Source organism: Prionailurus viverrinus, chromosome D4 (genome assembly GCF_022837055.1).
Source record: "Prionailurus viverrinus isolate Anna chromosome D4, UM_Priviv_1.0, whole genome shotgun sequence".
Taxonomy (NCBI): domain Eukaryota; kingdom Metazoa; phylum Chordata; class Mammalia; order Carnivora; family Felidae; genus Prionailurus; species Prionailurus viverrinus.
Window position 1 is genome coordinate 6,911,568 of NC_062573.1, and position 12,844 is coordinate 6,924,411.

General features: G+C 59.0%; 1 protein-coding gene across 11 annotated transcripts in view; it reads right to left on the minus strand.

The window, feature by feature from the left end:
• DAB2IP (DAB2 interacting protein) overlaps positions 1-12,844 on the minus strand; it is a 188,604-nt gene that overhangs the window by 14,250 nt on the left and 161,510 nt on the right. For all 11 annotated transcript variants that reach the window (XM_047829648.1, XM_047829645.1, XM_047829650.1 and 8 more), the window contains 7 exons: positions 11,761-11,859; positions 10,386-10,940; positions 7,345-7,489; positions 7,110-7,254; positions 4,636-4,872; positions 2,797-2,998; positions 916-1,094 (listed from right to left, as the gene is read on the minus strand). In XM_047829648.1, the coding sequence (XP_047685604.1) occupies positions 916-1,094; positions 2,797-2,998; positions 4,636-4,872; positions 7,110-7,254; positions 7,345-7,489; positions 10,386-10,940; positions 11,761-11,859 (1,562 nt within the window). The remainder of the gene's footprint in view (positions 1-915; positions 1,095-2,796; positions 2,999-4,635; positions 4,873-7,109; positions 7,255-7,344; positions 7,490-10,385; positions 10,941-11,760; positions 11,860-12,844) is intronic.

Here is a 12,844-nt window from a genome sequence, read left to right on the forward strand (position 1 = left end):
TACACACGCAGTCAGGTCTCCTGGGAACCCACGCGCCTGGCTACCTCTTAACCAAGGTGCGTCCCCTTCCACCTGACCCGCTCTCCTTCATCTGGCAGGTTGTGTGAACGGACCCCCGGGGCTCAGCGGGAGCTGGGAAGCACCCCCAGTCCTGTGTCCCACACACCCTATTCTGGATGTCCGCGCCCTCGCCTGCTTACGAGCCCGCTGCCGTGGCCACCTCAGAGCAAGACCCAAGTCCCAACTCTGCTGCATAAGCCTTACTAGCCGGTCCAAGATGCCCCCTGGGAGGGCAGTGTGTGAGTGGGGCACAAACGGTTCACTACACATGCCAAGTCTTTCAAAGGAATGTCCTCATTTTGACGTTAACATCCAAGAACATTCTGCCTCCCTGTCCTCAGTCTGAGGGCGGGGCCTCGACACCTCTCCTAGTTTCTGGAGCGCCCAGCCTCAAAGCCTTGCAGAGTGACCCAGACTCCTGCTGAAAACACATACACTTGAATGCCACTTCTGGAGATTCTGATTCAGACCCAGGAAATACCAGAAGAGGTATTTTTAACACACACCTGGGTAATCTAAAGGCATTCGGGACTAGTGATCGTTCTTCAACAGAATGTATTGTTTTTCTCCAAGCCTTTGTTTGTGCTAATTCCTCTACATAGAATGCCTTTTCCACCCATGGAAACGTTGCTTTTCCTAAAAAGCCCAAAACACGTTACCTCCTCCAAGAAGCCTTCCCTGATTTTTCCCAAATGGAGGCTCCCTGCCTACAGCCTGCACAACACATTTCAAGTCTCAAGTAGCTTATTTTATAAACGTTTGTGTAGACATCCTCCTCCTCAGTGGAAACTGCAGGCAGGTTGTACCTTGTCTACACACGCACCCCACAACAGCGGTACGCCTGGCCTCTCTTACCCAGAGAGATCATTCTCGATCACCATCTTCTGCAGCCCGGCCGAGATGCTGCTACTGCCAGAGCCAGGAGTGGAGGCCAAGTCGTTGGTCCCCGTGAGCTGCCCACTGCCTGGGGTACTCAGTGCTGTGTGGACATCCCTCAGGATTCGAGGCAGGGGTCCCAGTTTGGATACAATGTTCTGCAAATACACAGCAAGTGGCAGGTGTGACCTGTGGGCGCCACTTGGGGAGGCCAAGTGCACTGCACCTGCTGGGGTTCAACACTGCTGAGGAGCCACTTGGAAAGGCAGGCCCTGCCCTACCCTCCCCACCTGCCAGACCCAACAGGGCTGGGAAGGAGCTGGAAAGCCTAGGAATCTGCAAATGAACATTTTTCCCAAGCCCCCCAGATACTTCTGGCGGTGGCGGCGGGGGGGGGGGGGGGGGGGGGGGGTGAGAGGCCTAAAGGGAGAAATGGTGACCTAGTCCAAGCCCTCCACCTGAGAACATCCCAGCTCCATGCCCCAGAGAGGGGAGCCCACGAGGAACCCCAGAACTTCCCACAGCAACACCTCCCTATCCGAGAGACTTCTGGGATTGCCCTCTGCTTATGCACTGGCTTCCGTGGTTTTGTGCAAAAAAAGTGTGAGAACTCATGCAGTCAACAGCATAGACTTGAGAGGCAAACACCTCGATTTCAAATTCTTGCTGCACTGCCATCAGCTGTGACGGCGCCTGCCATCTCCTGTGCTTCCTGCCTGCTTGTGCAGATGTGGGTGTCGGAGGCAGGCACGGGACGCCGTAAGCGGTGGCAGTGAGAGTGACTGGTGTTGGCAGCGGTGGAGAAAGAGAGGGCCTTGGCCCCGCTGCCGTTTCCTGCCCTGTGTCTCTTGAGCCAAAGGGGAGTGGGTATCAGCGAACAGACACGACCGCAGCAACAAGACGCGGGGATTAACCCGTGTGTCCGCAACAGGGGCTAGTGAAATGTGTACTCCTATGCGGGACAGCCTGCGGCCATCCGAGAGGCCACAGCGGCGGCGCGGCCCCTAGTGACACGGAAAGAGGACAACAGAGCCAGGTGAGAAATGCACTCTGCAGTGCTCACTTCAACACAAACAAAAACGGAAAAGAACTCTGTGCCTGCATGTGTACTTAACACACGTGCAGACATATCTAGAAAGCTACACATTAGAGTGCCTTGAGTGGTCACCTCTAGGGAATGGGACGGGAGCAAGGAGGCCTTCCATCCCTGTTCAGGCAGTAACTGCGTTTGTAAAGTGGTCTCTTTAAGCCCGGGGAAGCAACAGATATTATGGAAGTGGATCCTGACCGGACTGTTCGCGGTGTGGGCTGGGGCTGCTGGGGCGACAGTGGAACCCCGGGCCACCGAGGGCGCAGGCCAGGCGGCCGCAGCAGGATCAGACATGTCTAGGGAATCAGATTTTCAACTCATGGTCAAGGGTAATTCTGGAAAGGTCTGCAGCTTCCTGCCTGACGTGTGGAGGTGCAGCATCTTCAGTGTCTATCTTTTCACATCAGTGGCCTTAAAACCTAGAACGAGGATATTTTCAGAGAAGCAGCTAAAGATGATCACGTTTCTCACAGGTAGGGGGCACACCTTCACGCACTCAATGCTGAGTGTGGACAGCTAAAGCCCCCGTGGGCAAAGTGGGCTCCCGTGGCTGGTGCTGGTGACTGAATGGGACACTGCCCATCAAGGGAAAGGGGCTCAGGGACCCTGAGGGCAATGCTCACAGGGCCTGGGCTGGAACCTTGGGCTCTGGCACCCGGGCAGGTGAACACTTTGACCCCCACAGTTAGTCCAGAAGGAGGGGCAGCCCTGAGCTCTGCAGCCACCTCTGGCCCGGCTCTGTCCCCCCTGGAGCCCGTGGGGCCAGGCACCTGCTCCAGCTGGCTGACGGCCTCCCAGAGCAGCGAGTGCAGGCTGGAGAGCTCGCGGCCCAGGTCGATGTAGCCCTCGAAGCCGGCCGTGTTGGAGACGGTCTCGGGGTTGGAGATCTCTAGCAGGAAGCGCTGCATGTTGGTCCACTCGTGCTCCAGGAACTGGTTCATGAATGACATGTACTCCTCCTTGCTGCCAAACCTGGACAGAAAGCAGAGAGGGTAAGTGTCCCGGGGCCTGTCCAGGAGACCCCCCTTTGAGTCCCCCCGCCCCCACTGTGGCTGCCTCTCCCACCACTCACTCCACCAAGCCAACACATCTGCTCTGGCTCAGGGCCCTCGTTCCCGGCTAAGGCCAGAGACCCTTTCCCGAACCTCTCCTCACAGGACCAGAATGTTCTGTGGCCCTCACTCCCCATTCACTGCTGGTCAGTCTCCTTCCCTCTTTCTTCCAAGTTTCAATGGCTTGGTGTGCAGGTGACTTTTAATGCACACTTAGCGGGTCTCTCTGCTGAGCTTTCAGGCGTGTACATCCACGGGCACCTCCCCTGTCCTCAGCCTGGCCGAGTCTGGCCGACTCAGCGCTGTCACCTCAAACCCATGCCGCGCTCCTGGGCTTCCTATCCTAAGTAGGGACACCGCTGTCCCCCAGAGAGCTCAGCCAGAAGCCTGGGGGTGGCCAGCTTCTCCCTCTTCCTCCCCACCCGGCTAGGCCTGCTGACTTTACCTTCCAATCACCCCCGACCTTAGCCGCTCCCCACCCCCCAATACTTCCACGGCGGTTTCTTCTGTGGGAGGGAACCACAGCTATGCCCTCTGCCCTGTCTCTCTGCTGCCTGCTGTGCTCTCTCCAGACCCCATTCCCCATGCTGTCAGGCTGACCAGTTCAGGACCCAGAAAGGACGAGGGCCATCCTCCCTGTGGGGGACCCACTGCCCCACCTGAACTTCAAGATCCCGCTGTCCTCTTGGGTCTCGCACCCCCCCCCCCCCTTCTCCGGGACTGCCATGTAATGACTCGGGAATGCCACGGTGCCTCATCAAGCCAGCACACGGGCCTCCCGGGGCCTGCCCCGCCTCTGTTCCTGCTGCCTCTCCGTGAGCAGGTGACTGCCTCCCCACCTCCCCGGTCCTGACACACAGCAGGGGGTGCATCTCCTAGGAGGACAGGGCTGGGGCCCTCCTAGGAGGCCTGCGTCTCTATCACTGCTCCGCTGCTTCCTGCCCTCTCTCCCTGATCAAATGTGGGTCCAGGAGGCTGGAACCAGATGTGACTCAGAGCCCAGCACAGAGAAGGCTTGCAGCACGGCTCTGTCCACACTGTGAATGAGCCCTTCCGTTTCCACCCACTTGCTCGAGGGTACAGTCGAGAACACTGAAGCGCCTTATAAGCAAAGACATTCTTCACAGCATCAAACAAGGACAGTCTGAAACAACCTGAGAGCCCAACCACGCAGGACGGGTTAAGGAAATATGGGCCATTCTCCCTTGAAGGCATGTTAGTCATTCATCGCAAAATGAGGCTTATGAATGTTAAGTACACGGGATAATCCTTATGATAAAAATGTTAGTTCAAAAAGCAGAAGGAAAAAATATCTCCTTTTCTCACCTTTGAAAATTAAGGAAACATACCCAAATGCCATGTACTTTTTGTAGGGGGAGGATGGGAGGTGGAGATCTGATTTTGAAAGAAGGGGAGGGGAAGAGCTGAGGAGGACAGGGACAGAAGCAGGGCCTGCCGTGCGGCCCCACCCCAGGGCAGACACACCCACGGCCTGTCCCCAGGGCTCCAGCGGATGCCCACGCCTGGACCCTGGCCGTCCGGGCTCACGGCACTCACTTGGCGAAGTTGGCCAGGTTCTGGGTAACCTTGGCGATGAGGGTGAGGGTGCGGGCAGTGCGGTCATCGGGGTACTCCTGCAGCAGGTTGAAGAGTGAGGGCGACATGATGGCAGGGCAGAGGAAGCGCAGAAACAGGGAGGCGCTGATGAGTCGCTCGCTGATGTCAGGCCGGCCACGGCTGCTGCACTCCTGTCGCCATGAGGCAAATACCTCTTTCAGCTCCCGTGGGAAGACACTGGAGGGACAGAGGAAGGTGGGCCAGTCATCGGGCAGGGGGCTAGGGCAGGAGGGTGCAGAGCAGGGACCTGGTGCTGGGTCTGATGGAGCCCTGGATTCCAACGCCTCCACCGTGATGGCCTGTGAGCTACTGAGCACAGGACTGCAGCACGGCAGTGAGGGCAAAGGGAGAGCCTGGCCCAGGGAGCAGGGACACAGAACCCCAGGCGAGGCCGTGGGCTCTCTACAAATGGGCCGAGAGGGGATGGGCGCAGGCACACAGGAGCCAGGTCTCGGTCCCAACGAGATTCGACGGCAATGGCCAGCTCCTGGGCCTGCCCCGGGGCTCCACCCTCTCTCCCAGACACCAGGCACGAGATCTCGGGGAGAGTGAGGAAAACACGACTGGAACAGACCACTGCCCCTTGGATGCCATCACTGGCTGCTGAGACTCACTCCCTTTGCTTGAACATTATAGGAATCAGACATTTTCAGAAGAGCTCCAAATGATCAAGATGGCAACAGGCTAATCACAGGATGAGAACACAGCTCCCGCTTTCTAGGTGGGAAGGGAAATGGAGGAAGTGACCTCCCCAGGGGGGCCCAGTGAAGGTGGGCAGGGTTGCCAGCACCCCACTGGGGGCTCTCTCTACCAGGCACCCGCAGCCTGCTGCAGTCAGGCCCCACTGGCCAATCTTTATGTGGTTTTCCTATCTTTTCACCCTGACAGACATGCCTCCCACCCTGGGGCAGGCCAGGCCCCAGCACTCTTTGGACTCTATGCCTGGCTCTGCCACAGACTCAGGGTGCTCTGAGCAAGTGCCTGGCCCTCCCTGAACTTCATTCAGTCCCCTCATCCTTACAGTGAGAACAAGGCCGGCCCTGCCACGTTCACAGGACCATCTCAAGTCCATCAGAAGCCTCGATCAACTCCAAAGGCTTTTGCCCAACAAGCCCAGCACCTGCTCAGCAGGCTCTCTGCAGTGAAACAACAAGAACATGCTACAGACACAGCGACAGAGGAGCAGAGGAGGACACGACCTTAAGCCCTGACCCTCAAACTGCCTGGCACAGGACTGGGCAGGGGGCAGGTGCTGAGCGATGACATCTATCGATGGCCTTGTCCAGGACAGAAAGATGCCTCCGGGCCTCGGACAAATATCAGAAAGAGGAAATGGAAAATGGCTGTCTATGGATATGTTTCCCTGTGTCCCACGCCCAGTCTGCCCTGGGAACTGGGCGGGTACCGGGTAAAAGCACAGCCCAGCCCAAGGATGGGAAGTATGTTCCCAAAGAGTTCAAGGCTGTGCCTCTACCCCAGGCCAGGGGTCATTTCTGGCCCAGCCCGAGGGGCCAGGATGGACCTAGGTGAGCACCTTGTGCAGCCCAGGGGCAGAGGGACCTGATAGAAGGACATCCACTCTATGCGCTCTGGCTATTCCCTCTGTCCCCTTCCCAAGGCTGCTGCTAACCTAGCAGGCCTGTCTCTGCCTGTTTTTTGGGAGTAGCAAACCATTCCCGGGCCTTCCTGGGTCCAGCCATGAGCCGGGGGAATCTGTCTGCCCCCAGGGTGCTCCAGGTACGTGCAGGAAATGGATCTGGACACAGGCACAGTCCCACTCTGATGGGATCAGGGCTGTGACAGCGGGTGCCGGGAGGGATGAGACAACCGCGTCTGATACCATGACGGGCGGTGACAGAGGGAAGCAGGCACAAGGCCTTGAAGCAGGAAGGGAGGGAGCGTGTGGAGGTGAGGTGTGGGGTGAGGGAGACCCTGCCAAAGAAAAGAGTGAGGTATGGTAGGTGCAGGAGGGTGGCACCCCTGTGGACAGCTGAGGGGTCTCACCTGAAGCTGTCCACCTGCCCCACGAGGGTACCTGAGCAGGGCCGTCGGCCTCACTCCTAGTGCTGCAGCTCCAGCATCAACGACAGTGCCCGGCACATGGAGGGTGCCCGCTAAGAAGCGTGGAAATGCACTGCCGTGTCCTGCATATGTTCTGGGATGCTCCCTTACATGCGTGAGCCCACAAAGGACCAGGACGGGGCCCGGCAGCCATCAAGACTCCACTGGGCCAGGCAGGGTGTGTCATTGTGCCCTCCCTGTGAAACCTCTGCTCCGTCATTTAGAAGTTGGGGAAGATGGAGCCTAAGGGCCTTGCCGAGCACACGCACACGCACACGCACACTAGCACGGCACCCAGAGTCCTGCATGCAGGAAGGGAAAGACACAGGGGTGGGGGCCCGGGCGGCACTGACCAGTAGGAGTTGATGATCTTGCAGAAGGCTAGCTCGCAGCACATCTTGAGGTTGCCCTGGTGCTCGGGGAGGTCGGCGGCCGAGCACTTGCTAGGGTCCACTTCGCAGTTCTCATCCGACTCGTACAGAGCTTTGATGAACTCACCTGGGGCCAGGAGGGCAGGGAGAGGGAGTGAGGGCCTGGCAGGCACAGCCCATGCCCTGCCCACCTGCCGGCCCCACGCCCCACCCCTACCTAGCGCATCTTGCAGGTACTTCTGGCCCACCAGCTTGAGGTACTCCTCGATGGCCTTGGTGGCCAGCGTGTTCTCCCGGAAGATAAGGTGCTCATTGTCCCCACAGCGGTCCACCTCTGACATCATCAGGTCCGTCAGGAAGTCCTGGGGAGGCAGGAGGTGAGGAGAATGGACATGAGCAGGCCTGCAAGTAGGACCCTAAGATCCCAGACCCGCTCCCCAGCCAGAAGTGCCTCCTTCTCAAGGCTGCTCCACTGCCACGCTGCTGGTGCCCACCCTGGGGGTGCTGCTGGGGGTGCGCAAAAGGCAGCCTGTGCAGGGGAGATGCCTACAGTTGGTGAGAGCTGGGTCTAGGAATAGGGAAGGCAGGCCTGGGCAAGAGCACGCAGAGCCATGAGCCAACTGCACCATGGTCAGGTCCGCTGGACTCAAACCCTGTTCAGTCCTGACCAGGCCTGGCCAGGTCTCCCTTCCCATCACCAACAGCGCCGAAGAGGACAGACAGGCCACCCTCCCTCTGTCATACAAGCAGCTGCCACTATCTACCCACCCGTTACTCGGAGGGGGTCTCCCACCCCAGATGACCTGTTCTATGCAGCACCACAGTGGGGAGTTGTCCAGATGCCCTAAGGCAGTGCGCCAGGGCCCAGATGGCGAGAACACGGCCCTCAGCTTAGGTGGGAAGGCGGCCCCTCACTGCTGTGGGTCCCAGACTTTCTGGAAGGCAGCTGTGAAACTGGTGAGCCTGTGGGTCCTGTACACAGTGTCACGGGAAGACCCTGGGAGGAGCCTGAGCCCACGCATGCCCTCCTGACTGCAGAGATGTGGGCAGTGTGAACCTGCCTCTCTCAGGAGCCCCTGCCTCCTCATGCCCTCGGCCAACCCTGTGACCTGGGGGAGGGAAAGAAGACAGGCAGGGAATCAGAGACCCGGGGTAGGGGGGAGGTGACGAGGCGGCAAGGAGGCCGGTGTGGGCCAGGGTTTCTGGGGCTCTGGAAATTTCTCACTCCATTATGTACAACTTTGGGCCCTCTGAAATTAAAAGTGGACCTTAGACTACAGAATTGAGTTCTAGGCCCAGGAGACATACTGGCCAATGGAGAAAGGGTGGGGGCTGGGGGAAGGAGTGGCCACTGCCTCTCTGGGAACCACACAGCCTGAGGACCCCTTCCTGCCCTACAGGCAACCCAGAGAGCCCCTTTCTCTGAACACACAGAGCAGAGGCAAGCACTGCATGGAGCCTGGTGGCTCCACAGGGCTTCTAAACACCTGGGGTGGGTGCCAGGCCCAGGCTGGGATGAGTAGGAGCTCTCTTTAGAGCTAAAACCCAACGAGGCATGGAACAGGAAAGTGACCTGCCTGAGCCCACCCAGCTATCAGGGCCGGATCTGCCTCTTGTCACATTGAAAGGAGTGGGGATGACGGGGAGAAGGCCCGGGAACCCAAGGACAGGGACTCTGAAAAGCCACAGCCCAGGAAAGCAGAGTCCGGGGAGCGGGCAAGAAGGTGCTGAGATGCCCGCTCACACAAACCTCACCTTGGGACTTCGGGGCCCTTGTCAGACGCTTTGCTTCTCACCAAGAATGTCCCTTTGGTTCCCAAGTGCTCAGACAGAAGGGGCTCATAAGCACATGGCCCTAGCACACGAGTTACTTCCTATCCTTCTGCCTATTGATCCCCCAAGGCCCACTGAGGCGGCTGGAGCCTGGCTTCCAACTCCCTCCACAAAGCACCGTGAGCCCCGAGAACAAAGGTCACTGCAGATGGGAGTCGGCTTTCCAGGCTAGCCCAGCCCTTGGGGGACAAGTACTGAAGGAACAGACACAGCAGCAGAAGAGGTCTCCCTCGCTCCCTCTCTGGGGGCCAGGGACTCCCTCAGGTCACTCAGTTTCCCAGCAACCCCCAACACTGACCAGGAAATTAAGGATAGTATAGCCAGAGCCGGTCCAACCTAGTCAGGTCTGCAGCTGGGGGTGGGTAGAAGACAATGAGGCCTCCCTCCCCTCATGGAAAGCACAGTCAGGAAGTCCCTTTCCTTGAAGGACAGCATGAGTCCAACAGGCAGGGGGGCTCTGGAGGCCTGAAGAGGGCCACAGACTTCCGGGAACAGATAAGAGGATAAGGGGCCCTAATGGAGTCATGTGCCTGGGTCCCCAGCCTGTGTCTCCCCTGTCCTGAGACTGTGAGGGCTCAGGACCCCGACACACGGCGGTCCCTCGTCTCCATCACAGGCTACTTGGTCCTCAAACCACACCATGTCCAGAGGGCAGAGGCCCAGTTCCTTCTTTCTTGTCTTAAATGTAGGTAAGAGATTCATCTTTTATTCTCCTAGGACACAGGCCAGCATGCAGTCCTTCTCCACTGCATCCCCTTCAGGCAACTCCCACCAGGAGGGGACGGGGGGGGAGCCTTCCTGAAGGAGCCTGTCTCCAGAACTAGGTGGGAGGGACTGAAGCATGGCCTGGAAGATAAAAAGAGGTGGGCAGAAGCCCTCCAGGAGGGCTTGCCCAGATGGCTACGGGACAATCCCTGTTCTGGAGGCCATGGGACCGGGGATGGCTGTCACCACAGCCGGCTGGTTGCTGCGTGGAGGCAATACACTGCGCTCTGTGTGTGAGTCTGTGTGTCTGACGTGTGAGGGCTGCGACAGGTGGTCACTTGTGGGGATGTCAACTGAACTCTGTCTCACTGGACGTGTGTCTGGGAGAGGCTGGTTCCCCTCAAGCCTTAGACGCCAGCCCTTGGGTGCAGCGGGAAGGTTCCTAAAACCCACTTCCTCACTGTAAGCCACAACCCCACCCGTCGGCTCCATATGTGTGCCAGCGATCAGCTCCAACCACGAGGAGGAACAAGAACCCCCCGGGCAACTCTATGACACAACTCTTGGGTTTAGGGAGCCCACCTGGCTGCGACGGGTGCTTCTGTTAGAGCCGAAATCACGGACTCGGACACGGGGGGGCAGCAGATAACCTAGTGCGCATCCCAGGCCTCTGCATGGGGCCACACGGCGTGGGGGACCCACCTGCGCCCACACACGCACCTTCACCTTGCCCGTGCTCTGCAGGATGTGCACCAGGGCTGATGCCATCTCCTCCTTGGTCTTGGCGCTGAGGATGGGCTCGAGGGCTGCACAGAGCCCCAGGTAGTGGTTGGTGATGTGCTCGGCAAACTCCTTGTACATCTCCATGGGCAGGATGGTGACGGTCTGGTAGCGAGCCTTGATGCGGATCATGGGCCCGGGGCCCTTGCCGCCCTTGGGGTTGGGCGTCACCACCGGGTACCACTTCTCCACGAACTGCCGCCCAGCCACCGAGGCGGCAGGCAGGCTCACCAGGCCCAGGTAACTGTTGCGCTCCTTCTTCTTCTTCTTGTCAGTCTCCCGGTACAGGTGGACGGTGACGGTGCGCAGAGGGGGCAGGTTGTGGAACTCAAAGTGCTCGCCCCAGAAGACATTGTCCGTCTTGAGCTTGCCCGTGGTGCGGGCGTAGAGCACGTCGTCCAGGCACAGCTCACACAGATACTTCTTCTTGGCCGGCAGGTCCTTGGCCTCGATCACCCACAGCTTTAGGATGTGCTCCACACGCCGGCTGTTGTCCTGCACGTGCACAAAGGGGCCTCGGTCACCAGGGGCGCAGGGAGAGCTTTCAGACACAGGAGGGGCCCAAGCCCGACACAGGACAGGGGTGAGGCAGGGACTGCTCGGAGCCTGGCGGACAAGGGGCTGGATCCCTGCTCTGTCTTGTACGAGCCCACTGACCTTAGGCACATGACTTAACCTAAGCCTTGGTTCCCTCTCCTGTGAAACAGGAATGAAACAGAGTAACAGATCGAGTAGGAGGTTAGCACAATGCCTGGCACATAGCAGGTGACTGTGCCATTTACCAACTCTTCTGGAGTTTGCTGGTCTGTAACGTCACTTAGGAGGTGACCACTGCTAAGGCCCCTTCCGTAGTGAGGTCATGGTGACCAGGGCTCAGCCCAGCCCCAAAGGCAGCCACAGAAGCAGATGATTATAGGAGGGGATCCAGGGACCTGACGGGGGTGGCTTGGGGGCACACCTGCCTAGGTCAGTGGTGCTCCCCTGAAGGGGACAGATGTCTAAGCTGGAACTGGATGCGTAGGGAATCAGCCTGGGGAAAGGGGGACATCCAGGCAGCAGAATGCCAGCATTCAAGTCCCCAGCAGCCCAATGCTCAGTTCTCCGGCCCAGCCTCTTTAGCATGTGGCTCAAGTCAGTCTGGCCAACTGGAGCTCCTCCCTCAGAGCCCGGCACCTACTGCTCACCTGGGTTCTGCCTCCACCCCCCATCACAGCCCACATCGGAGATCCCTGCCTCTCCCCTCCTGTCAGCATCTAGGTCCACTCTGGGTCCAGCCTCAGTTCACCCTACTTGGGCACTGGGGACACAGGCTTACCTTGTTGGGGTGTACCGCTCGCCGAAGGTTCTCCATCCACTTATCCCGCTCGGCTGCCGATCGGCAGGAGAAGCACTTGCTTCCTGATGACGTGGTCACCTATGAGAGACAGGCAGGACCGTGTCACAGGGGAGGGGAACACAGTAAGGCTAGTACGACGGAAGACCTCTGGGCCCTGGGCGGGTGGACTATGGCCACCAGGTCTGAGCCACAGCCACAGGGCAGCTCACCCAATGACCACGTTTGCAGGTAACCCAAGATCCCAGAGCAAGTCAACAGCAGGACAGCGGAGCCCCGTGCCAGTCGGTGCCTGGTCCCCACTCCCCACCCCTGCCTCAGCGTCCCCGTCCACAGGAGAGCATCTTTCTGGCTCCAACCTCACTCTCCCAGAGATGGGGAGAGAAGGTGTGGGCCCCCTGCCCGGGTCAGAGGGCAATGCTCAACTCGGACTTCCCCCCTACAGGTAAAGCCACAGGCACCGAGGAGACAGATACAAAGGATCACCTCAGTCCTTAGCGGCTACCTCTGACAGTTCTCTTTAGCCAAGTGGCTAAACTTGGTCACAGAAACTTAACATTTGGGGGACAACACTGGAGAAATAAAAATTGCACTGTCTAGATGTGCTGGGCCCTGGGGTCCTCCTGTCTGAAACCCTTACCCTCCTCCCCAGACTCCTGCTCCTCCTTCAGTCCCATCCAGGTCAAGGAGCCCGACCCAAACTGCTCCCACTCTGTTCCTGCTGTCCCCTGCTGTCCTGGCTTTGTGGGGGAAACCAGACTCCTCACCCGGCTGTTCAGGCCCCCCCTGCTGTGGACAAGCGGGCAGGCACCATCTTCACCCTGTCCCAGGCAAAGAAGTCAGAGCCCGGCCAGTCCAGGCGTCTTGAGCCAGAAACGGCACCCAGAGGCCCAGAGCGTGGGGCAGGTGCGCCAGGCAGCACTCGGCCTCTTCCCCGGGGCCAGGGGGGCCCCGGAGGTTGTCCCTGAGTAGCTGATTTCCATCACCAGGCGAATTCATTCCTCTATCAGAGAGCTCCCCTAATTATGCAAGACAGTTGGGGGTGGGAAGCTTCCCAGAAACAGAG